The sequence below is a fragment of the Diorhabda carinulata genome, chromosome 10 (genome assembly GCF_026250575.1).
Source record: "Diorhabda carinulata isolate Delta chromosome 10, icDioCari1.1, whole genome shotgun sequence".
Taxonomy (NCBI): Eukaryota; Metazoa; Arthropoda; class Insecta; order Coleoptera; family Chrysomelidae; genus Diorhabda; species Diorhabda carinulata.
The window spans coordinates 3444403-3465878 of record NC_079469.1 but is presented as its reverse complement, the minus strand read 5'-3'; the positions used below and the strand labels follow the sequence as shown (position 1 = coordinate 3465878).

General features: G+C 32.8%; 1 protein-coding gene across 2 annotated transcripts in view; it reads right to left on the bottom strand.

Annotated features, from left to right (window-relative positions):
- Positions 1-21476, bottom strand: part of LOC130899149 (fasciclin-3) — a 285955-nt gene that overhangs the window by 15315 nt on the left and 249164 nt on the right. For both annotated transcript variants that reach the window (XM_057808943.1, XM_057808944.1), the window contains exons 2-8: positions 7292-7458; positions 6806-6956; positions 6589-6723; positions 6335-6532; positions 6092-6279; positions 5829-5970; positions 3682-3795 (exon numbers count right to left, since the gene is read on the bottom strand). In XM_057808943.1, the coding sequence (XP_057664926.1) occupies positions 3682-3795; positions 5829-5970; positions 6092-6279; positions 6335-6532; positions 6589-6723; positions 6806-6956; positions 7292-7458 (1095 nt within the window). The remainder of the gene's footprint in view (positions 1-3681; positions 3796-5828; positions 5971-6091; positions 6280-6334; positions 6533-6588; positions 6724-6805; positions 6957-7291; positions 7459-21476) is intronic.

Genomic DNA, 21476 nt, shown 5'->3' with positions numbered 1-21476 from the left:
CATGTCAATTCATGTCATTTCATAACAATTTAAGTCATTTCATATCAATTTATGTCAATTTATATCAATTTATGTCAATTTATATCAATTCATGTCATCATATATCAATCAATCATGTCAATTTATATCAATTTATGTCAATTTATATCAATTTATGTCAATTTATATCAATTTATGTCAATTTATATCAATTTATATCAATTTATATCAATTCATGTCATCATATATCAATCAATCATGTCAATTTATATCAATTTATGTCAATTTATATCAATTTATGTCAATTTATATCAATTTATGTCAATTTATATCAATTTATGTCAATTTATGTCAATTTATATCAATTTATGTCAATTTATATCAATTTATGTCAATTTATATCAATTTATGTCAATTTATATCAATTCATGTCATGATATATCAATCAATCATGTTAATTTATATCAATTTATGTCAATTTATATAGATTTATGTCAATTCATGTCAATTTATGTCAATTCATGTAAGTTTATATAAATCAATCATGTCAATTTATTCAATTTCACGTCAATTTATTCCAATTTATGTCCATTTATATCAATTCATGTCAATTTATATAAATCAATCATGTCAATTTATTTAATTTCATGTAGATTTATATCAATTTATGTCAATTTATATCAATTTATGTCAATTTATATCAATTCATGTCAATTTATATCAATTCATGTCATGATATATCAATCAATCATGTCAATTTATATCAATTTATGTCAATTTATATCAATTTATGTCAATTTATATCAATTTATGTCAATTTATATCAATTCATGTCATGATATATCAATCAATCATGTCAATTTATATCAATTTATGTCAATTTATATAGATTTATGTCAATTCATGTAAGTTTATATAAATCAATCATGTCAATTTATTCAATTTCACGTCAATTTATTCCAATTTATGTCCATTTATATCACTTCATGTCAATTTATATAAATCAATCATGTCAATTTATTTAATTTCACGTCAATTTATTCCAATTTATGTCCATTTATATCACTTCATGTCAATTTATATAAATCAATCATGTCAATTTATTTAATTTCATGTCGATTTATATCAATTTATGTCAATTTATATCAATTCATGTCATCATATATCAATCAATCATGTCAATTTATATAGATTTATGTCAATTTATATCAATTCATGTCATCATATATCAATCAATCATGTCAATTTATATCAATTTATGTCAATTTATATCAATTCATGTCATCATATATCAATCAATCATGTCAATTTATATCAATTTATGTCAATTTATATCAATTCATGTCATCATATATTAATCAATCATGTCAATTTATATCAATTTATGTCAATTTATGTCAATTTATATAGATTTATGTCAATTCATGTCAATTCATATAAGTTTATATAAATCAATCATGTCAATTTATTTAATTCATGTCAATTTATATCAATTTATGTCAATTTTTATCCATTCATGTCAATTTATATCAATCAAGCATGTCAATTTATATCAATTCATGTCAATTCTTGTCAATTCATGTCAATTTATGCCAATTCATATCAATTTTAGATACAGATATTGTAATTAAAATACATAATAGGCTGAAGGACATTGAATAGAATAAAAATATGAAACTCATCAATTATTTGTTAATAATATAATAAACGACATCGATTTACAATTATTAAGATTTTTATCATTGTGATAAACCGTTCGGACGTCTAGTATACGATCACGTCGATGATTCATGTCATTTTTATTTTATTAGACTATAAAATGCTACATCTAGAAACTAACCTAACAATAAATCACCTGATAATATGTCTAAACTGTTTATACTAAAGTTCGATATATCATTTACAATTCGATCTCTTAAATTTAATCATTCTTTTTATGTATATTCAGTTTTCAATATTTTCCTTCCATTTGTTCAGCAATTTATGGAAAAAGAAATCCAACTTGTATCAATTGAACTCAAGAATACCTAAACGATTACTTGAGCTTAGAGCTTCAATAATCAATATTTAAATGACATCGTCATCTAGATTACGAGGTGTGATAACAAAGTTCAATTATTTTACTAAGAATGATGCATTAAGGGAAGAGGTTTCATCCGATGGTGTTACCGTATTTTCTGCCGCTCGCTGTCCTTTCTAGTTCCATGGGTTTAGCAAGAGTACCCAAACATCGTCTTCTTTTCTTCATGGTACTCCTTTTTTTCTTCAGTTCGCTTTATATGCATGTTTTTACATGGGGTGAAGTCTTATTACAAATCTTTTCCTCTTAGTTGGATTTTGAAGTGGATCTTTAGCTCTTGAAATCGTTTTAAGGACTTAAATAGAGTGGATTGCTAAAGCTGTCCCTACTTATTTTGCTCATTTTGATCCTGGGATCAGGATATCTAATAAATAGGTGACCCCTAATTTGTTCTTTTTCTTCTATTTGTGTGTTCTCGGTTTCGCATACCAGACGTAGTCTTCTCTAGTGTAGTCCGAGAGCTCCCTTTTGAGCTGGTGGTGATATCTTCTGGCGCTATTTTCCATTATATCATCTATTTTCATTTGGTTGAAAACTCTCTGTAGATCTGCTGGGTTCTGATTTACCAAGAGGCGTTCACTGATGGACTTGGAAGTTCTTGCAGTAATTTATGGTAGTGCAGACGCATATAGCATGATAGTGATAAAGATTGTCGTAGTTTGGATGTCAATTCAAGCTTAAATCGTCTTCTGGTGAATACTATTAGTGACCCTTTTGGCTTCTTCGTCTTCTTTAGTAGGTAGTGGACTTCTTCTTGGAATGTCATACCTTAGTTCAGGATTATGGTAGATATAAGATTTCTAGCGGCAAGAACCTAACAAATAAAAGCTACTTATTTTTTGTTGTGATTTAACTTTTAAAACTGCTTGTAAACAAAGTATTTCAACTTTTTATGCACTTTTTTTGGTCAATTTGAATATTTTAATGCGTATTTACGTCCATAATTCTTTTACAGATATTATAAACTGCAATGTGTTCAAACTAGACCCTATTTGCTTGGACATAAGAGTGTAGGATAGGATAGTTGTTGCAATTGATATTTTTTTTTATCACACCTTGTATATTAATTGAAATTATTTTGTTCGTACATAATTTTTGATCATATTATCAAGTGATTTTTGAAATTTTTATTTTGTAAACTAGTATTACATTTCAAAAAAAGATACCATCTAAAGTTTTGAGTTAAATGACATGCAATATTTGACATAAAGAACACGTCAAAACTCAGTCAAAAAGTAAATATTTTCAGTTTTTCAAAATATTTTATTCAATTAAATCAAAATTTAAGCAAATTACAAATATATTAGACCCAAGATGTTTTCGTCGCACATAGATAAATACATCATGTTGATAAACATCATTTCTATTGTACTTTACGTTATTTTCTTTTAAATACTTCTTTGTTGTACGTTGAAGTTTCCTATACTTTTCCTCAACCTCTCACCAATATAATAAAAACCATATTTCTGTATTAATAATTTTTATTTTTTCCCTCGTATCTTTATAAATTAAATTCGAACCTCGTATATTTAATATTGAGTAACGTTTTCATTAGAAATTATATTTTTCTAGCACTGTATATTTCTAAACATTCAAAAAATATTATGACAATTACTACTTACCAGTAAAACACCATCTTCCTGTCATTTTTGCGAAAATCAAGATGGATACCAAAAGAATTATGAAAAGTACCAAAACTACCACTCCTACTATGGCTCCTACCCCTAATTCAACACCTAGAAAGAAATGTATACGTTTAATAGATCTTTTTTTTGTGTATTCTTCATTAGATAATGTGATTTTTGTATGACTACAGTATTTTATCGAAAAAATTTCTTTATTTCGGTATTTAAACATGTTTAATAGTTTTTAAAAAAAATTTCAGTAGAGGAATTTGTCTTTCTATTCACCCAATTTTCCTTACAAAATTCTATTTAGCATTTTAGACAGTTTTTTCTACAATTTACCTCAGAAAAATGATTCAATTTACCACTGCGCTTTCACAAACTATTCTTTCAACTGTTTATCAAATAATTCCCATAAAAAACTTCCCTTATATTAAGGTAGACTCAAACGGTCATAGCCTGACACATAGATGGAGCTACAAATATTAAATCCATACGATTTTCAGTTAGTCCTAACCTCCAAAATACACGTAATTTTGACAAAGTTGACAGCTGTTTAAACGAAGTGACATGAGCACCGAGGCCGATGCACGAAATGCTCTAAAGAAAGACGGAAATATAAAAAAAATCCACATAAAAATTTAGTTTGAAGCTTATCGAAATAACTGAGACTCTAAAGATATCAAAAAAACGTGTTGGACATATCGCGAATGGATATGCTGAAGTTCTGTTTAAAGTGGGTAACGTACTAGCTTACATTCGATTGTCAAATGATTGAACTGTACGTGATGAATCAACTCTGAAGCGTGGAATGACGCAAAGTCATTTTTTGAATCGGTTGTAAGACGAAATGGCGGAAAAAGGCGCCATTTTCAGGAGAAGAACACAGCGATTTCCTAACCTTAAAATTTCACTTTTAATTGAGATTTTCGTACGAATAATGCATAGTACATAATAAAATTAGGGTAGTTAGTTTTTAATATTCAAGAATATCCGTATGTCAAGTTCTATAGATAAAAATCCTGTCCGCAATCGGACAAAATTATTTTGAGGATGATTAACTTACCGTAGATTTTTTGCCTAAAGAATTTCTTAAAGCCTGTCGAGCAGCATGAAATATGGGTAAACACTTTAAAAAATTAATTAATGATAATATAAAAACCGTTCTACAAAAAAATCTATTTATTAAAATTTCTAATGCACAAGTTTTATTAACCCTGGTAAATGCTTAGATACAAGAGAGCGATTTGACAAAATAGTGGTTTTTCAATGAAATGAAAATCATGAAAACAAGTTATGTTCTGTATTATGACCATCGTCTTATCGGCCGAAAAAACTTTCTCGGAAACATATTTCGATTGGATTTTTATTTTTGAGGTATCAGTGGGTACACAAGTTTTCACTCCGACATATAGACGAAAAAATCCAACAAAATATTCACTGTTCATTTCGTTTCTCATTCGAAGATCTTCAAAATCATGGGTACAGATCTTAAACATTTTTTGAATGCACACATTAAATTACAGTCCAGGACTGTTCAAATAATTCACAGTCCAAGGCCTTTAGCGAGCGAGATTTCATTTCAACATCGATATACCAATTTCCATTCTGATTGGTTCTCTATTTTTCTTGTCTCTCTTATATTAGCACTCTCTTTAAATTAAATATCAACTCTATGCCTTTAGCATCAACCGTGTTCATATGATCACTTTTAAAAGCATAGAACTGCTTATATAAAACGGAACATTTTCGGGACAATATTTACGTAACTTGTTTTCGGTTTTTTATATTACTTTTTCATTTTTTTTTTGACACTTTCACTTAACAATGAATACAGTTTACATTAAAACTTATCTATATTTTAGATTTATGCGGAATCTTAACAGATAACACTAAAAACACGGATAAATCTATAAATATAATCACAATAACGTCTAAAAAAGTCAAACCGCTCTCGTATATTGACATTTCTTTTGAAAAATTATCTATTTTGAAAGCATATGATTATGTTTGGTATGAAATTACAATATATAACTTGTATACCGGTTTTGTTATATTCGCGCCTCTTCAGAATAACTCATATATGAAATAAACATAAAAGTTATGAGATAATTGATGTTTAAAAGTGAATTAATGTAACATACCTTCGGGTTCAGGGCTTGTGGAAATTTTGATCCGGTACGTTTGCGATCCTTGATCGTTGTAAGCTGTTAGAATGTATTCTACTTCGGTATCTTGTTTTGTAACAGCTGCCAATCTAAGATTCGCTTCGTATCTACCTCGTTCCTGAAAAAAACGATAAGAATTCCAGTGGGAAAATCTTATAGGTCCATAATATAATTGTATCCCACGTAATTTTTGAGTAATTAACAAAAACTTTTTGAGTTTATAAAAAAATCCAACTTACCAAATCTCTAATAGCTTCTGCTTCAATTCTGCCTGTATTATCAGTAGATCCTTCCTTAATCAGTTGACCTCCAACTGTCCATTCGATTCTCGGTTTAGGATTAGCTTCGATGGTTATATTAATAAGTCCAACTTTTCCAATTTGATAACCGAATTTATCGATGGGATCTTCGATGGGTAAAGGTGGAACTAAAACAATGAAACAAATTTATTTATAGATAAAAATTATCTTTTTGATACTTACATTTGACATCTAGTTGTCTTTTGGTCTCGGAATGTCCGCCTGGATAAGCGGGATGAAAAGCGACGCATCTCAAAAATCTCCCATTATCGATTGGTTGTAAGACTCTCGAGAAATTTTGTACAGTCGATTGGAGATTCTCCTTCGCGAGATCGATCACAGTGGGCATCCTCAAAGCCATATTATCGATAGGTTCATCATCTGAAAATTTTTATCCTTATTAATATTAAACAACAAAATGATTTTAATGATCTCACCTAAATACCAACTGATGTTAGCAACTGGTCGTCCATCTCTAACTATACAAGAAGCTTCCAAAACATCGTTAATTTTGTATACTCTCAACGAATCAGTTCCTCTACTTAAATCTAATTCGGGTTGTTTTGGCGCCTCTGGAAATAGAGAAAAAAAATTTTATTCCACGTGGTACTTTCCAACTTTCGATGCCAATAAGGCATTAAGTGATGTACTAACTTGCTACAATGAGGGACATTGTTCCTACTGATTCTGCGGTTTCACTAGGTATACCTAAAGTGCATTTTACAGCGCCATTGTCTTTTTCAGTCACCTGGTGGATGTTGACACCACATTGTCCAGCATCTAAACCATTTCCATAATACGAAACCTAAGCAAAAATAAAAATATACATGAAACTTCATAAATATCCATAGTAAAGAATGATTTCTTGTATAAAAAAAGATTGAGACCACAAGAATGAACGATAAAGATGAGTCAATCACTTGGATACGTTAAACAAATCAAAATCTTTAACTTATTGACATAAAACATGTAAATCTAGTTGATAATGTGGTTCTAGTATGAATTAAATGCTTCAGAAATTGACAACTCGCATCAAGGATCTCTTGTAATTGATGAAAGCCGCCAAAACAATCAAAGTCTATGGGGAGCGATTTATTTCAGCTGCCTAAAGATATTTTTAAAAGTTTATAATTTACTTACTTCACTGTTTGAAGGTAATTGTTTGTTTAAATTGAAAGTTCTTCCTCCAGGTAGTTCTATTCTGCAGTACTGGAGAGCTACACCGACGCGACAAAGGAATGTCGCGTTTTGACCAGGAAGTACCAGAAGTTCTTTGTTGACCACGTCGACTTGAGCCGCCCATAGAGCTGAAACGAAAAAAATTAAAATGAGATGTTTGGTATTTATATCAACTTTTTAGTTTTTAGATCTTTTCATATGTTTTTCTAGATAAATTGTCCTGATATTAGATATCTTTTGATAGAAAACAATAGAAAAATTAACGTTTTGACCTATTTCGGTCTCAAGTATCACAAATGCCACGCCTGATGGACGACATTGCCACGAGCTTTCATCGATTAGGCATCGATCAGCTGCATTCGCGCATTTTTAACCTAATAAAGATTTTTAAGTCTTCAAGGGTGTTTCGGACGTTGAAAACGAATGAATTTCTTCTTTAGGCACTAGTTTTACTAAACCAAAATAAGTCTGGCGAATAAGGTGGATGGGGTAGCACTTCAAACTCTAGCTCAAATTGTCTTAATGAAACGACACATTTTTCTTAGTCAAAAGAGGCCGTTTTTTGCTTTATTTCTTCGATTAATCGTTGCAATAAGTTGTCTTAATACTCGCCGTTGATATTTTTTACTTTTTCAATATAGTTAATGAAAATGATTCCACGCGCATCCCAAAAAAACGGCTCCATGACCTTGTCCGCAGATGGAACGGTCTTTGTCTTTTTTGAAACCAGGTCCTCCCTTTTCAGTCCATTGTTGTGATTGTTCTTTTGTTTCGGGTGTGAAGTGATGGACCCAGGTTATGAAACGTCGCAAAAATTGCCAATCAACTTTACGACGCTTATTATTTGACACCTATGATAAAGAAATAATAAATTGACGTAAGCATATTCAAGAAAATGATTATTAAAAGATCAAGGGAGTGAGGAAATTATGAATTTCATTATATTAGAAGCCTCCAATTAACGTAAAATAAGAGAGACCATTTCAGACAAAATAATATGTTTAGCGTTGGTAATAATCATCACATTCTACCATGTTTTGGAAATGAACTCATAAAAAGCCGAAATTTAGACAATATTAAATTAGTAACAGTCATTAACCCGTCCGTAGACGCTGTACTACTGATGTCATTATGAAGGTCGACTGAATACACTACATTCAGACCCTATCTACACTCCAAAGATAAGGTCCGAGATAATTCATTGGGAAAATGACTTTATCCTTTCTGTAAGTCATCAAATAGATCCATTCAACAGAGTCGTCACTTACATTAATTCACAATTCAATTTAAACAATTTATTATTATGATTTAATCATTTTGAGCGCAGTAGTTTTTATACAAGTTTCTCGATGATTTGCAGTTTGAATTAAACTAAGTCAATATTAGCATTGTTTGTATAGATGCTGTTTTGCTTTGGAATTTGAACATCGATCTTGTACCAAGCGATCATTTTGTAAACTACATAAATCATTGTACTTCGAAGAGCTCAAGACTTCTGTCACAGGTCATAAGTTTCTACGACAGAGGGAGTCTTTATTCTAGTGGTGATGAATTTACGTTCTGAATGCGCCTCGTAGTAGAAGATTGTCCCAAAAGTACCTGGTTCAACAGAGATAACACAAAAATTTTGGAAAACAATATTTTTATAATAAGAATCGTCAGGCCATTAACTGCCGAGCCATTTTATCAAGCCTGGGAACAGAAAATAATCCGAGAGGACTAAATCTGGCGAATAGGGTGCATTAAGTATTAATTCATTCATCTTGGCCATTGCAGTAGCGGATCTGTGAGCTGGAGCGTTGTCTTGATGAAATACTTTCTTCTTAGCCAAATGCGGACGGTTTTGCTTGATTTCTTCAGTCAAACGTTGCAATAAGTTCGAATATTATTCGCCGTTGTTAATTTTTCCTTTTCCAAGATGAAAATTATCCCACGTGCATCATAAAAAATCGTCGCCACGACCTTGCCTGGATATGCCTTTTTTGAAACCAGATTCTCTCTTTTCAGTCCATTATTTTGATTGATCTTTTCTTGTTTTATTTGTGTACAGCATTGACTTTGATAAAAATATGTATAAATTTAATATAGAACCATAATATTAAAAATTATGTTAAATATATTTCTTTTCTTTTTATTAAATGTTTATTTTCACTGTAGGAAAACCTTGCTGATTAGGGACTAATATCAGTGTTTTCCTTTATTTTTTTTGTGTGTGTCGGAAATTGGTAGTGTGATTTGAATTTAAACGATTGGAAAGCCGAGAAAATTTCCTATTTGTTGTAGAATAATGTATATAAACTGAAAGAAAACTATATGGAGTCCAAAGCAGAAAGATATCTTGATGATAATAAGAAATTGAACTTATTATTATTTATTTATACTAGATATTATTGGTATTTCTAGAAATAGAAGACTAATTTACTAACGTGCGAAATATACGAGGGCTATTCAAATGTGCTAAAGTCACGCAAACCGGAAGCTTTTAGTTTTTCAGAATTTATAGTACCACTCAAGAGTTTAAAATGGCACCAGAAAGGCACATAGAAGCCATATGTGACAAGCAGTTCAATAAAGAACATAGACAAACAAAATATATGGTAGCCGAAGCAAAGAGAATGAATTAACAAATCGAAAATTGGCAACAATACAATTTTAATAGACAAAACGAAAATAATAAACAGATGTCATTGAAGACTACTGAAATCACTGTATAATAATTAACAAAATAAAGAAATTAATAACACAAGTGACGAAGAGGACCACGACGAAAACGAGAAAGTTACAGAAAGAATCAAATGATTAAAAAATGGAAAGTCTGCTGAAATGTTATCAGGTATGGAGGAGAGAAGAATCAGTTACAAAGAATGGAAGATTCAAGATTCAAGTGAAAAGAATATGGGACGCAAAAATAGGCTAAAATAGAAAAAGAGGAAGACCTAAAACAGCATCGGGTAAAATAAGCAACAAAAAATAACACTTACTTGGAAATAATGGACGAAATTTAGATTAGAAAAGATATCAAACTAGGGGGGTTTTCAACTTATATTACGAGACATCCTGTATATTATATATGTTTACTTCTCAAATAGGTAGTTATATTTCGAAATATATGATTTGAAAACAACATTATCTTATTAGAAGTAATTATAATCTTAGTACGAATCAGAAACTTTAGTCTCTCAAGGTATTTATTATTTCAATCTCGATTTTCTCCATTTACACATTCAATTTCCTTCTAAATTCGAGACTATAAGGAATTCTCTAAACTACGGTTCATTCCAATTACATGGAAAATGATTTAAAACGTTATATTAATCAAATCAAAATGCAAGGCTGTAATATAGCGCCTGTCAAATTTCGACGAAATAATTTCAATTTTGAATGTTTAATTATTTCCACATTGTAGCACGTTTTATGATGTTGAAATGGTTTGATGTTCGATTCATTATTTATATAGAATGTCGTTCATAATATCACGAGTTGCTCGCGATTAATTGACCTCGATTCTCTCCATTACATTATTGAATTAAATCGAATCATTTTTTTTTTCAAATATTCGTGGTCAATCTAAACTAGCTGTATCCCACAAATATAATTTCTGATCTAGAGCCTTGTTTTATTTTTTGAAAAACTTATGTTAGTGCTGTACTTTGTCACGTTTGTCACGTGATATTGATCACATTCCGTTCTGGTGATTTATCTCTCGAAGATGTTGTGTTTTTGAGCTGCTTTCAAGAAACCAAACGATCAATTCTGATGTTTACTGTTTATAATTAATGAAACTGTATAAAAGAATCAAAGAAACACGGCCAAACTGGTAAAATCGGAAAGATTTAGTGTCCCACCATGATACATCTTCAGCAACTCGTAGGAAACTATTGGACCTTGGCTGGGAAGTGATGCCGCATCCCCCATACAGCCCTGATCTGGCACTATCTGATTACCATTTATTTCGAAGTTTTTATGTTTAAACATTAAAAAATTACGATGACTCTCAATCGCACCTGGTTCAGTTTTTTGCTGATAAGCAAAAGGTAATATAAAAAGCGAAAATTAAACTTTTAAAAAAGGTTTATCGACAGGAAAGTCGAAAGCTCTTTTTGGTACAAATCCAGGGTTCGTTGAAAGAGGTATTTGTCTCTAGAATAACTAGATATATTCTCTTAGCTAGATTGTAAACACTTGCCAAATATCTAATGAAGATTGCAGTCCAGATTGAAAATTGGCTTGGTAAGAAAAACTTGCATGAAGAAATTGTATACCAGCAAAGATGTTTCTCTACATTTGAATTCTGAACAACCAAAGCTTCTTCAAAAAGATAGAAATCTTTCGAAATGTGGATATATCGACGTATTTTGAAAATATCCTGGACGGAGTACATCACCAACATGGAAGTTATGCAGAGAGAAAATTATGAAAACTGGAGTTTCTATGCCACATACCAAGACATGATTAATATCGTCTTTTGCAGTTGATTGCCCGAGGAAAAGGGGATAGTAAGAAGGGACCAGAAGAAGACAGCATTCATTGCATAACATACATATGAAATAGAAAATGAAGTAGTACGAAACAATGTTAATTTCAAATTAGATGTCAAATATTGCTAAATGCATACTAATTAAACTTTTCTCGTAGTGTAATGTTTTTTTTTTTCATTTAGATCGATAAACATAGTACAAACATCGTAGATATAAACATAATTAAATGGAGGCCGAGCCTATAACGGGAACAATATTTATATCCCGAGGGCTTTAGCAACCGACGAATATCATGACGAACAAATTTAATTATACTTTGGTAATTGATTAATTTTTGTGGTGAAATGAAAATTATATAATGCCCAGTATCGCTTAAGTTGATATCACACCTCTCGTAAATAGTGTCATAAGTCAAAAAAACAACAAACTATCGCGTAATAAGCGGTTGAAATTAACTTTTCACTTTTCGAAAGATAATTCTCAAACCTACAAAGTTATCGCACTAGTAACTATTCAATTAACATTATTTACGGTGAGATTTTTCAGTTTTCTATCACTAATAAAACAATAAAAGAGATTTTTGGACTTATGACACTATTTGAGCGAAAGTGCGATATATAATATGCCCTACGACAGTTCTTCAAGTTACCGCACTAGTAATTATTCACATGACATTATTTAACATAAGATATTTCAAATTTCTATCACTAATAATACTAAAAAAGAGATTTTTTGACTATTTGACACTATTTGAGCGAAAATGCGATATATAATATGAAATATTACGAGGGTTCTTTAAATATAAACCGGGATTTTTCTGTAAAATATGAAGAGGATATAGAAAAACTTGTCGATGCTTTTACAATTGCCTACAAAATTTTGAAAACTATGTAGAAAATTGGTTTAGATTTGTTATAGATTTTTTAACAATAAATATTTTGATTCAATTATATGAAAACATTACAGTAATGATTTTAAAAAAATCAATTTTATGTAATCAACTTTATTCTAAAAGTATTCGCCGGTTTCATTAATTCACTCCATTTAACTAAAATTAAAGTCGACAAGCAACGATTTCGAAACTAATCCGAAGTCGTAAAACTATTCGTTTTTATGTAAATTCGAATTTGGGGGCTTTAATTAGAATCCGAAAGTAGCTACTAAAAGTTTTTTTTTGTTTGCTCTATCAAGTATTTTACTTTTTGTATAACTTGAATTGATAAATTGAAACATTTGAATTTCAAAAGTCGTTTATAGAGAAAAAAACATTAAACCACTTCTAATTCAAAAGACGTATGATATTACTAATTTTATGGATAATTTATACTTTTTCGACAACTTCAAATGTTACGAGGATGCTCCCAGAAGTACCTGACCTAACAAAGAAAAATTTTGTAATAAAAATATTTGGATTTAGTCTTCTTGAACTACCAAGTATCTAATTTGTGAATTGCTGACAGCTGTCATGTCAAATGTACAAACTCCATCTCCTATACGTGCGAAACTGGTTCAGTATATTACAAGATATAAATCCTTGCCTACGCAGATGATGTTCTACTTAAGTAGACAGAATAAAGATCTTGGAGAGAAAGCAAAAGAATATGAACCGGCATAAATGAACAAGAAAGATAGGAACAGATCTCAATAACAACCAATTGAAAGTGACGACATGTGATAAAGTCCAGGAGTTCGAACATCTGGGAGCGGTAGTGACAAACGAAGGAGATGAAACCAGTGAAATCAACAGAAGATTGGTGAGTGAGAGCCCTAGAAGGGCTGTTGAGATCAAAGAATATGTCAAGAGTCGTCAAATTACGCATTTACAAGACAGTTAGACAAACAACGGTCTGTATGACATAGATTGTTAGATCATGAAGAAAACAGAAGAAAACATATGGGAAGGAACGGCACTAAGAAGGATTAGAGAGAGGGAGTCCTAGAAGGGCTGTTGAAATCAAAGTATAACTCAAGAGTCGTCAAATTACGCATTTACAAGACAGTTAGACAAACAACGGTCTGTATGACATAGATTGTTAGATCATGAAGAAAACAGAAGAAAACATATGGGAAGGAACGGCACTAAGAAGGATTAGAGAGAGGGAGTCCTAGAAGGGCTGTTGAAATCAAAGTATAACTCAAGAGTCGTCAAATTACGCATTTACAAGACAGTTAGACAAACAACGGTCTGTATGACATAGATTGTTAGATCATGAAGAAAACAGAAGAAAACATATGGGAAGGAACGGCACTAAGAAGGATTAGAGAGAGGGAGTCCTAGAAGGGCTGTTGAAATCAAAGTATAACTCAAGAGTCGTCAAATTACGCATTTACAAGACAGTTAGACAAACAACGGTCTGTATGACATAGATTGTTAGATCATGAAGAAAACAGAAGAAAACATATGGGAAGGAACGGCACTAAGAAGGATTAGAGAGAGGGAGTCCTAGAAGGGCTGTTGAAATCAAAGTATAACTCAAGAGTCGTCAAATTACGCATTTACAAGACAGTTAGACAAACAACGGTCTGTATGACATAGATTGTTAGATCATGAAGAAAACAGAAGAAAACATATGGGAAGGAACGGCACTAAGAAGGATTAGAGAGAGGGAGTCCTAGAAGGGCTGTTGAAATCAAAGTATAACTCAAGAGTCGTCAAATTACGCATTTACAAGACAGTTAGACAAACAACGGTCTGTATGACATAGATTGTTAGATCATGAAGAAAACAGAAGAAAACATATGGGAAGGAACGGCACTAAGAAGGATTAGAGAGAGGGAGTCCTAGAAGGGCTGTTGAAATCAAAGTATAACTCAAGAGTCGTCAAATTACGCATTTACAAGACAGTTAGACAAACAACGGTCTGTATGACATAGATTGTTAGATCATGAAGAAAACAGAAGAAAACATATGGGAAGGAACGGCACTAAGAAGGATTAGAGAGAGGGAGTCCTAGAAGGGCTGTTGAAATCAAAGTATAACTCAAGAGTCGTCAAATTACGCATTTACAAGACAGTTAGACAAACAACGGTCTGTATGACATAGATTGTTAGATCATGAAGAAAACAGAAGAAAACATATGGGAAGGAACGGCACTAAGAAGGATTAGAGAGAGGGAGTCCTAGAAGGGCTGTTGAGATCAAAGGATAACTCAAGAGTCGTCAAATTACGCATTTACAAGACAGTTAGACAAACAACGGTCTGTATGACATAGATTGTTAGATCATGAAGAAAACAGAAGAAAACATATGGGAAGGAACGGCACTAAGAAGGATTAGAGAGAGGGAGTCCTAGAAGGGCTGTTGAAATCAAAGTATAACTCAAGAGTCGTCAAATTACGCATTTACAAGACAGTTAGACAAACAACGGTCTGTATGACATAGATTGTTAGATCATGAAGAAAACAGAAGAAAACATATGGGAAGGAACGGCACTAAGAAGGATTAGAGAGAGGGAGTCCTAGAAGGGCTGTTGAAATCAAAGTATAACTCAAGAGTCGTCAAATTACGCATTTACAAGACAGTTAGACAAACAACGGTCTGTATGACATAGATTGTTAGATCATGAAGAAAACAGAAGAAAACATATGGGAAGGAACGGCACTAAGAAGGATTAGAGAGAGGGAGTCCTAGAAGGGCTGTTGAGATCAAAGGATAACTCAAGAGTCGTCAAATTACGCATTTACAAGACAGTTAGACAAACAACGGTTTGTATGACATAGATTGTTAGATCATGAAGAAAACAGTAGAAAACATATGGGAAGGAACGGCACTAAGGAGGATTTTCGAAGGATTAGAGAGAGGGAGCCCTAGAAGGGCTGTTGAGATCAGAGGTTATCTCAAGAGTCATCAAATTACGCATTTACAAGACAGTTAGACAAACAACGGTTTGTATGACATAGATTGTTAGATCATGAAGAAAACAGTAGAAAACATATGGGAAGGAACGGCACTAAGAAGGATTTTCGAAGGATTAGAGAGAGGGAGTCTTAGAAGGGCTGTTGAAATCAAAGGATAACTCAAGAGTCGTCAAATTACGCATTTACAAGACAGTTAGACAAACAACGGTCTGTATGACATAGATTGTTAGATCATGAAGAAAACAGAAGAAAACATATGGGAACGAACGGCACTAAGGAGGATTTTCGAAGGATTAGAGAGAGGGAGTCCTAGAAGGGCTGTTTAGATCAAAGGATATGTCAAGAGTCGTCAAATTACGCATTTACAAGACAGTTAGACAAACAACGGTCTGTATGACATAGATTGTTAGATCATGAAGAAAACAGAAGAAAACATATGGGAAGGAACGGCACTAAGAAGGATTTTCGAAGGATTAGAGAGAGGGAGTCTTAGAAGGGCTGTTGAAATCAAAGGATATGTCAAGAGTCGTCAAATTACGCATTTACAAGACAGTTAGACAAACAACGGTCTGTATGACATAGATTGTTAGATCATGAAGAAAACAGAAGAAAACATATGGGAACGAACGGCACTAAGGAGGATTTTCGAAGGATTAGAGAGAGGGAGTCCTAGAAGGGCTGTTGAGATCAGAGGTTATCTCAAGAGTCATCAAATTACGCATTTACAAGACAGTTAGACAAACAACGGTCTGTATGACATAGATTGTTAGATCATGAAGAAAACAGAAGAAAACATATGGGAACGAACGGCACTAAGGAGGATTTTCGAAGGATTAGAGAGAGGGAGTCCTAGAAGGGCTGTTTAGATCAAAGGATATGTCAAGAGTCGTCAAATTACGCATTTACAAGACAGTTAGACAAACAACGGTCTGTATGACATAGATTGTTAGATCATGAAGAAAACAGAAGAAAACATATGGGAACGAACGGCACTAAGGAGGATTTTCGAAGGATTAGAGAGAGGGAGTCCTAGAAGGGCTGTTGAGATCAGAGGTTATCTCAAGAGTCGTCAAATTACGCATTTACAAGACAGTTAGACAAACAACGGTCTGTATGACATAGATTGTTAGATCATGAAGAAAACAGAAGAAAACATATGGGAAGGAACGGCACTAAGAAGGATTAGAGAGAGGGAGTCCTAGAAGGGCTGTTGAAATCAAAGTATAACTCAAGAGTCGTCAAATTACGCATTTACAAGACAGTTAGACAAACAACGGTCTGTATGACATAGATTGTTAGATCATGAAGAAAACAGAAGAAAACATATGGGAAGGAACGGAACTAAGGAGGATTTTCGAAGGATTAGAGAGAGGGAGTCCTAGAAGGGCTGTTGAGATCAAAGGATAACTCAAGAGTCGTCAAATTACGCATTTACAAGACAGTTAGACAAACAACGGTTTGTATGACGTAGATTGTTAGATCATGAAGAAAACAGTAGAAAACATATGGGAAGGAACGGCACTAAGGAGGATTTTCGAAGGATTAGAGAGAGGGAGCCCTAGAAGGGCTGTTGAGATCAAAGGATAACTCAAGAGTCGTCAAATTACGCATTTACAAGACAGTTAGACAAACAACGGTGTGTATGACATAGATTGTTAGATCATGAAGAAAACAGAAGAAAACATATGAGAAGGAATGGCACTAAGGAGGATTTTCGAAGGTTTAGAGAGAGGGAGTCCTAGAAGGGCTGTTGAGATCAAAGGATATTTCAAGAGATGGATAAAAACAGTAGAACGACACAGAGCCTTGTGCCTACATTCCTATTGAACTTTCCATTTCATAATTTAACTTCAGGCTTCTATTTATGACTCAATTATTCATATTTTTATTTACTATTCTTTTAAAACTAACTATTACTTCAAATTAAAAACTTTCTGGTGGTTTGTGAACGATTGATATTATTATTGAAGATGTTTATATCGTATGGAAAAACCTGTTTCATTTCCCTATGTATCGAAAGTTTATTTCTATTGCAACATTCAATCTAGTTAATCCAAAGACAAAGCGTAGTCTATATGCACGAAGTTTATAACAACTCACCCACTCTAGCGTCGCTCTAATCCATATAATAAACATGAATAATGGATAAATTTTATTGTTTACATAGTGCAAGGATACATTTTGTCTGCAGGAAGTTATGTATCGAAAAACGTGCTTGGGGTTGTAAAACTGTCAAATGTAATGGACAAAAGGGTACGAATAACTTCCAATCCTCTTTGTACTCAAACGAATGGTTCGTTTTATGATTTACGAGAGTTTCCATAGTTTGTAAGGAAAATTGTATTCTCTTAATATAACTATAATTTCAAGTAACAAAATAAGGTATAAACTGAACTTATATATATATAATTTTTCACATATCCTTCACATTTACTTCTTTTTTTGTTATATATAATGGTGAACGCGAAGTATTATTCAGTCTCCGCTGTGAAAAATCTGCTGTAATTGGCAGGTGCCCTAATAAAGATTTGGGACGATATTAATGATGTTATTCCGAGCAAGGAAGGCGGTTGATTGCGGTCATAAAAGCACGCAGAGGACATAAAAGGTATTGAAATTTCAATAACAAAAATCTAGTACAAAGAAAAGTCATTCAAATAAAAAGGCGGAACGTTTATATACGGAGGTCGACGAAAAATATGCATTAAGAGAAAAAAAAAAGGGATTCGAAGATGGGTTACTTTAATTGTTCAAATTGATGCCCATCTTGATCAAATGCAGGTCCTGCGAAGCATGTAAAGCTGCCAGCGAAGAGTTTCTAATTCTTCTTCTATTGCATTTCCAGGTGACACTTTTTTTTCTTATTTGACCTCTACTTAGATAATTTCTGTGTTCTAGTAATTCATACCCTAAATCACGATTTTTTTGCATGGCAGCATGACATTTGTGTGCAGGGGTGTTGTCCTGCAAAAACAAAACACCTTTGGATAGCTTTCCGCATTTTTTCTCTTCAATTTTTTCCAGTAGAGTGGTCAGTAGTATCGAATAGTAATCTCCAGTTATTGTTCTACCATTATCCAAAAAATCAATCATGAATACTCTATGGCAATCCCAAAAAACTGAAGCAAGAATTTTTCCAGCAGATTTTTGAACACGAAACTTCTTAGGTGTTGAAGAACCATCGACAGTATCGTCATTCCATCAATTGTTGCTTTGTTTCTGGATCGTAGAAATGTACCCAAGTCTCATCCATAGTAACAATTCGGTTTAAGAAGTCTACATCCTTTTCAAATCGAGCACAGATCGAACGTGAAACTTCTACCCTTGCACGCTTTTGGTCAACACTCAAACATTTGGGGATCCATTTTAGCCCAATTCGACGGTCTGATAAAATCCTGTCATGAACTGCATCGATAATTTCGTGAACTGACACAGATCGGTCATCATCTTCAATGGAATATTTACCTCTTTTGAAGCTTGCAGTCTAATTTTTCACGGTCGCATAGGAAGGACATTCATCACCAAAGATATTAATCATATCTTCGTAAATCTGCTTACCTCTTAACCCTTTTAAATACAGATGCTGGTTCGATACTCCAATTTTTCGATTCTCTTGATGTTGTCCATTTACCCACGTAAACTTTCGATCTTCGAGCATTTCCAGATAACTTTGATCCTCAAAAATGTACGCATGGATACCAGCCTACACACACCCCCCATGTAAGTTTAATTCTTCTTTAATGGTTAGGATTCTATTGTTTGTGGAGCTTCATTTGTAGCCCATCTTATTACCCTATGAATTAGGAACCTCCTCAAGAATGTCTAACGCTAAGAACTTTATATTATGAGAGCTCATGAAATACGTGGAGGAGACGCGAAAGGTAAACTCGATGCGTTTCAGCATCAGATATTAGATATATAGCCCCACTGCAGATTGTTTCGACTGCCACCATATTTTCGTTAATTGTTACAGATACCGGTAGTCTAGAACGCGGCGCGTCGATAACAGAGCCCTTTGTTAAGAATATCTCGTACACACGATGTTGAACGATTTGGTAGCGGCGAGTTCAGAAATTGTTGTTCAAATTCGGTAAATCTCCACTAGCAAACAATACAGCAACATTTTTTGGTTATCGATGATGATGCTTTCAAAGCTACTACTTATGGAACACTCAATTCATATCATGGTAAGTGTTTTGAAACATCTAAAATTTTGAATTTTCTAGTTGGTAGTTACGGCGTTGGATGACGTTTGGACTAATCATAAACTGCTAATAGGTAAGTTAAGTAAGCCCAACATGTACTTGTTTAGCTCAAAGGAGGTAAGTTTTTGAAGTCAATAGATTGCTCAAACTCATGTTGTTTAGTATTGTTGCTTGATTTACCCATTGGTCGTCTATGGAACGTCTTATAAGCTCATTTTGAATATGTTTTCAATTACTGTGGAAGCTTCATTTTCAAGTAAAACAATTCAGACATGAATATTCTTCATATTATAGAAGCTAGACGTAAGCAAGAATGATTCTTATAGAACATATTTAGAGATGTAATGATCTCTTGTTTTTGCCTTATACAAGGTGGAGCGAATGAGCTAGGAATGGAGGATGTTTGAAACAAGTGGATATTGGTTATAGTCCAAGATGCAGAGCCAAAAAAGTCTCTGAATTTATTGAGCCTGGTTTTTTTTTCTCGGGTGATTATAATCATAATCTACATTAAAATACGGCGGTCAGTCAAGCGGATATTAGAACAGGTGCTTCAGGTGCGCGGTTGCGACCACTGACATAATAAAATCAATTTCTCAAGGCTGAAACTTTTTTTTTCTTCTATGTAAATCAAAATTATGATAGTTAGTCAAAGTCCTAGGTTTATAAGGCTTAAATTGAACTACTATTGACTATATTATTAACAAATAAAATGGTCAGTCAACCATTCCGTAGAACAACGCCCGTTAGTCTGTTAATAAGAAATTTAATTTTTTCGTTCTCTATAGATATTACACGCGGCAGATCGTCTTTTATCATTTGAAGTACGACATTTATTTTATTAAGGCACTTCCGTGTCGCAGTTGTGCCTAAGTACGAACTTATTAAACATTTGTAAGTCATATATTTATTTATTTCACGAAGAATTCATTCATTCATAATTCATCATCTGAATCTTCCATATCATCAATTTCACTATCGTGAACTGACTCGTCAAGCTTAGATGTTTCAAACTGGCAATCGGAAAAATAAATAAATTCATTAAAAAAACTTATTTCCAGCCAGTCAGTAGGAGGTAGCTCCGTTGGAATTTGACGGTGAGCATTACGCCAAATATTTGCAATGAAGCTCGTTCCTAAGAATTGCTGCATCAATTCTGGTTGGTATGGTGGCATACTCGACCCATCTACATTCTTTCATTTGCAAGTCCAAGATCAGCGAATGTTTTTTGAAAATGTTCGCTTTCTTTATTAACTGCAGAGGCTTTTTTTTACCTTTCTTGTAAAAAGCCGGGTTAAAATCACATCCGGTCAAAGCCTGCAGTCCTGGAAGGGCATTTCAAACAGAATTTCCCAATTTTTCATACATTTTACTGACATTGATCATCCTTAGATGATTCCAGTTCCAACTTCTATCCATATTGTCGATGAACTTGATAAATTTTCCATGTTTCCTAAAAAATTAATGTGAATGTCTGAGTCCGAGCACCTAATTAAAATATTGTACATCTTGTACGATTTTAGAAACACGGAAAATTAGTTTCGTATCAGCCTCTTCATGTGCTTCGCAGGTTAAATTTTTATTAATATTTATCAAAGTTTAATTT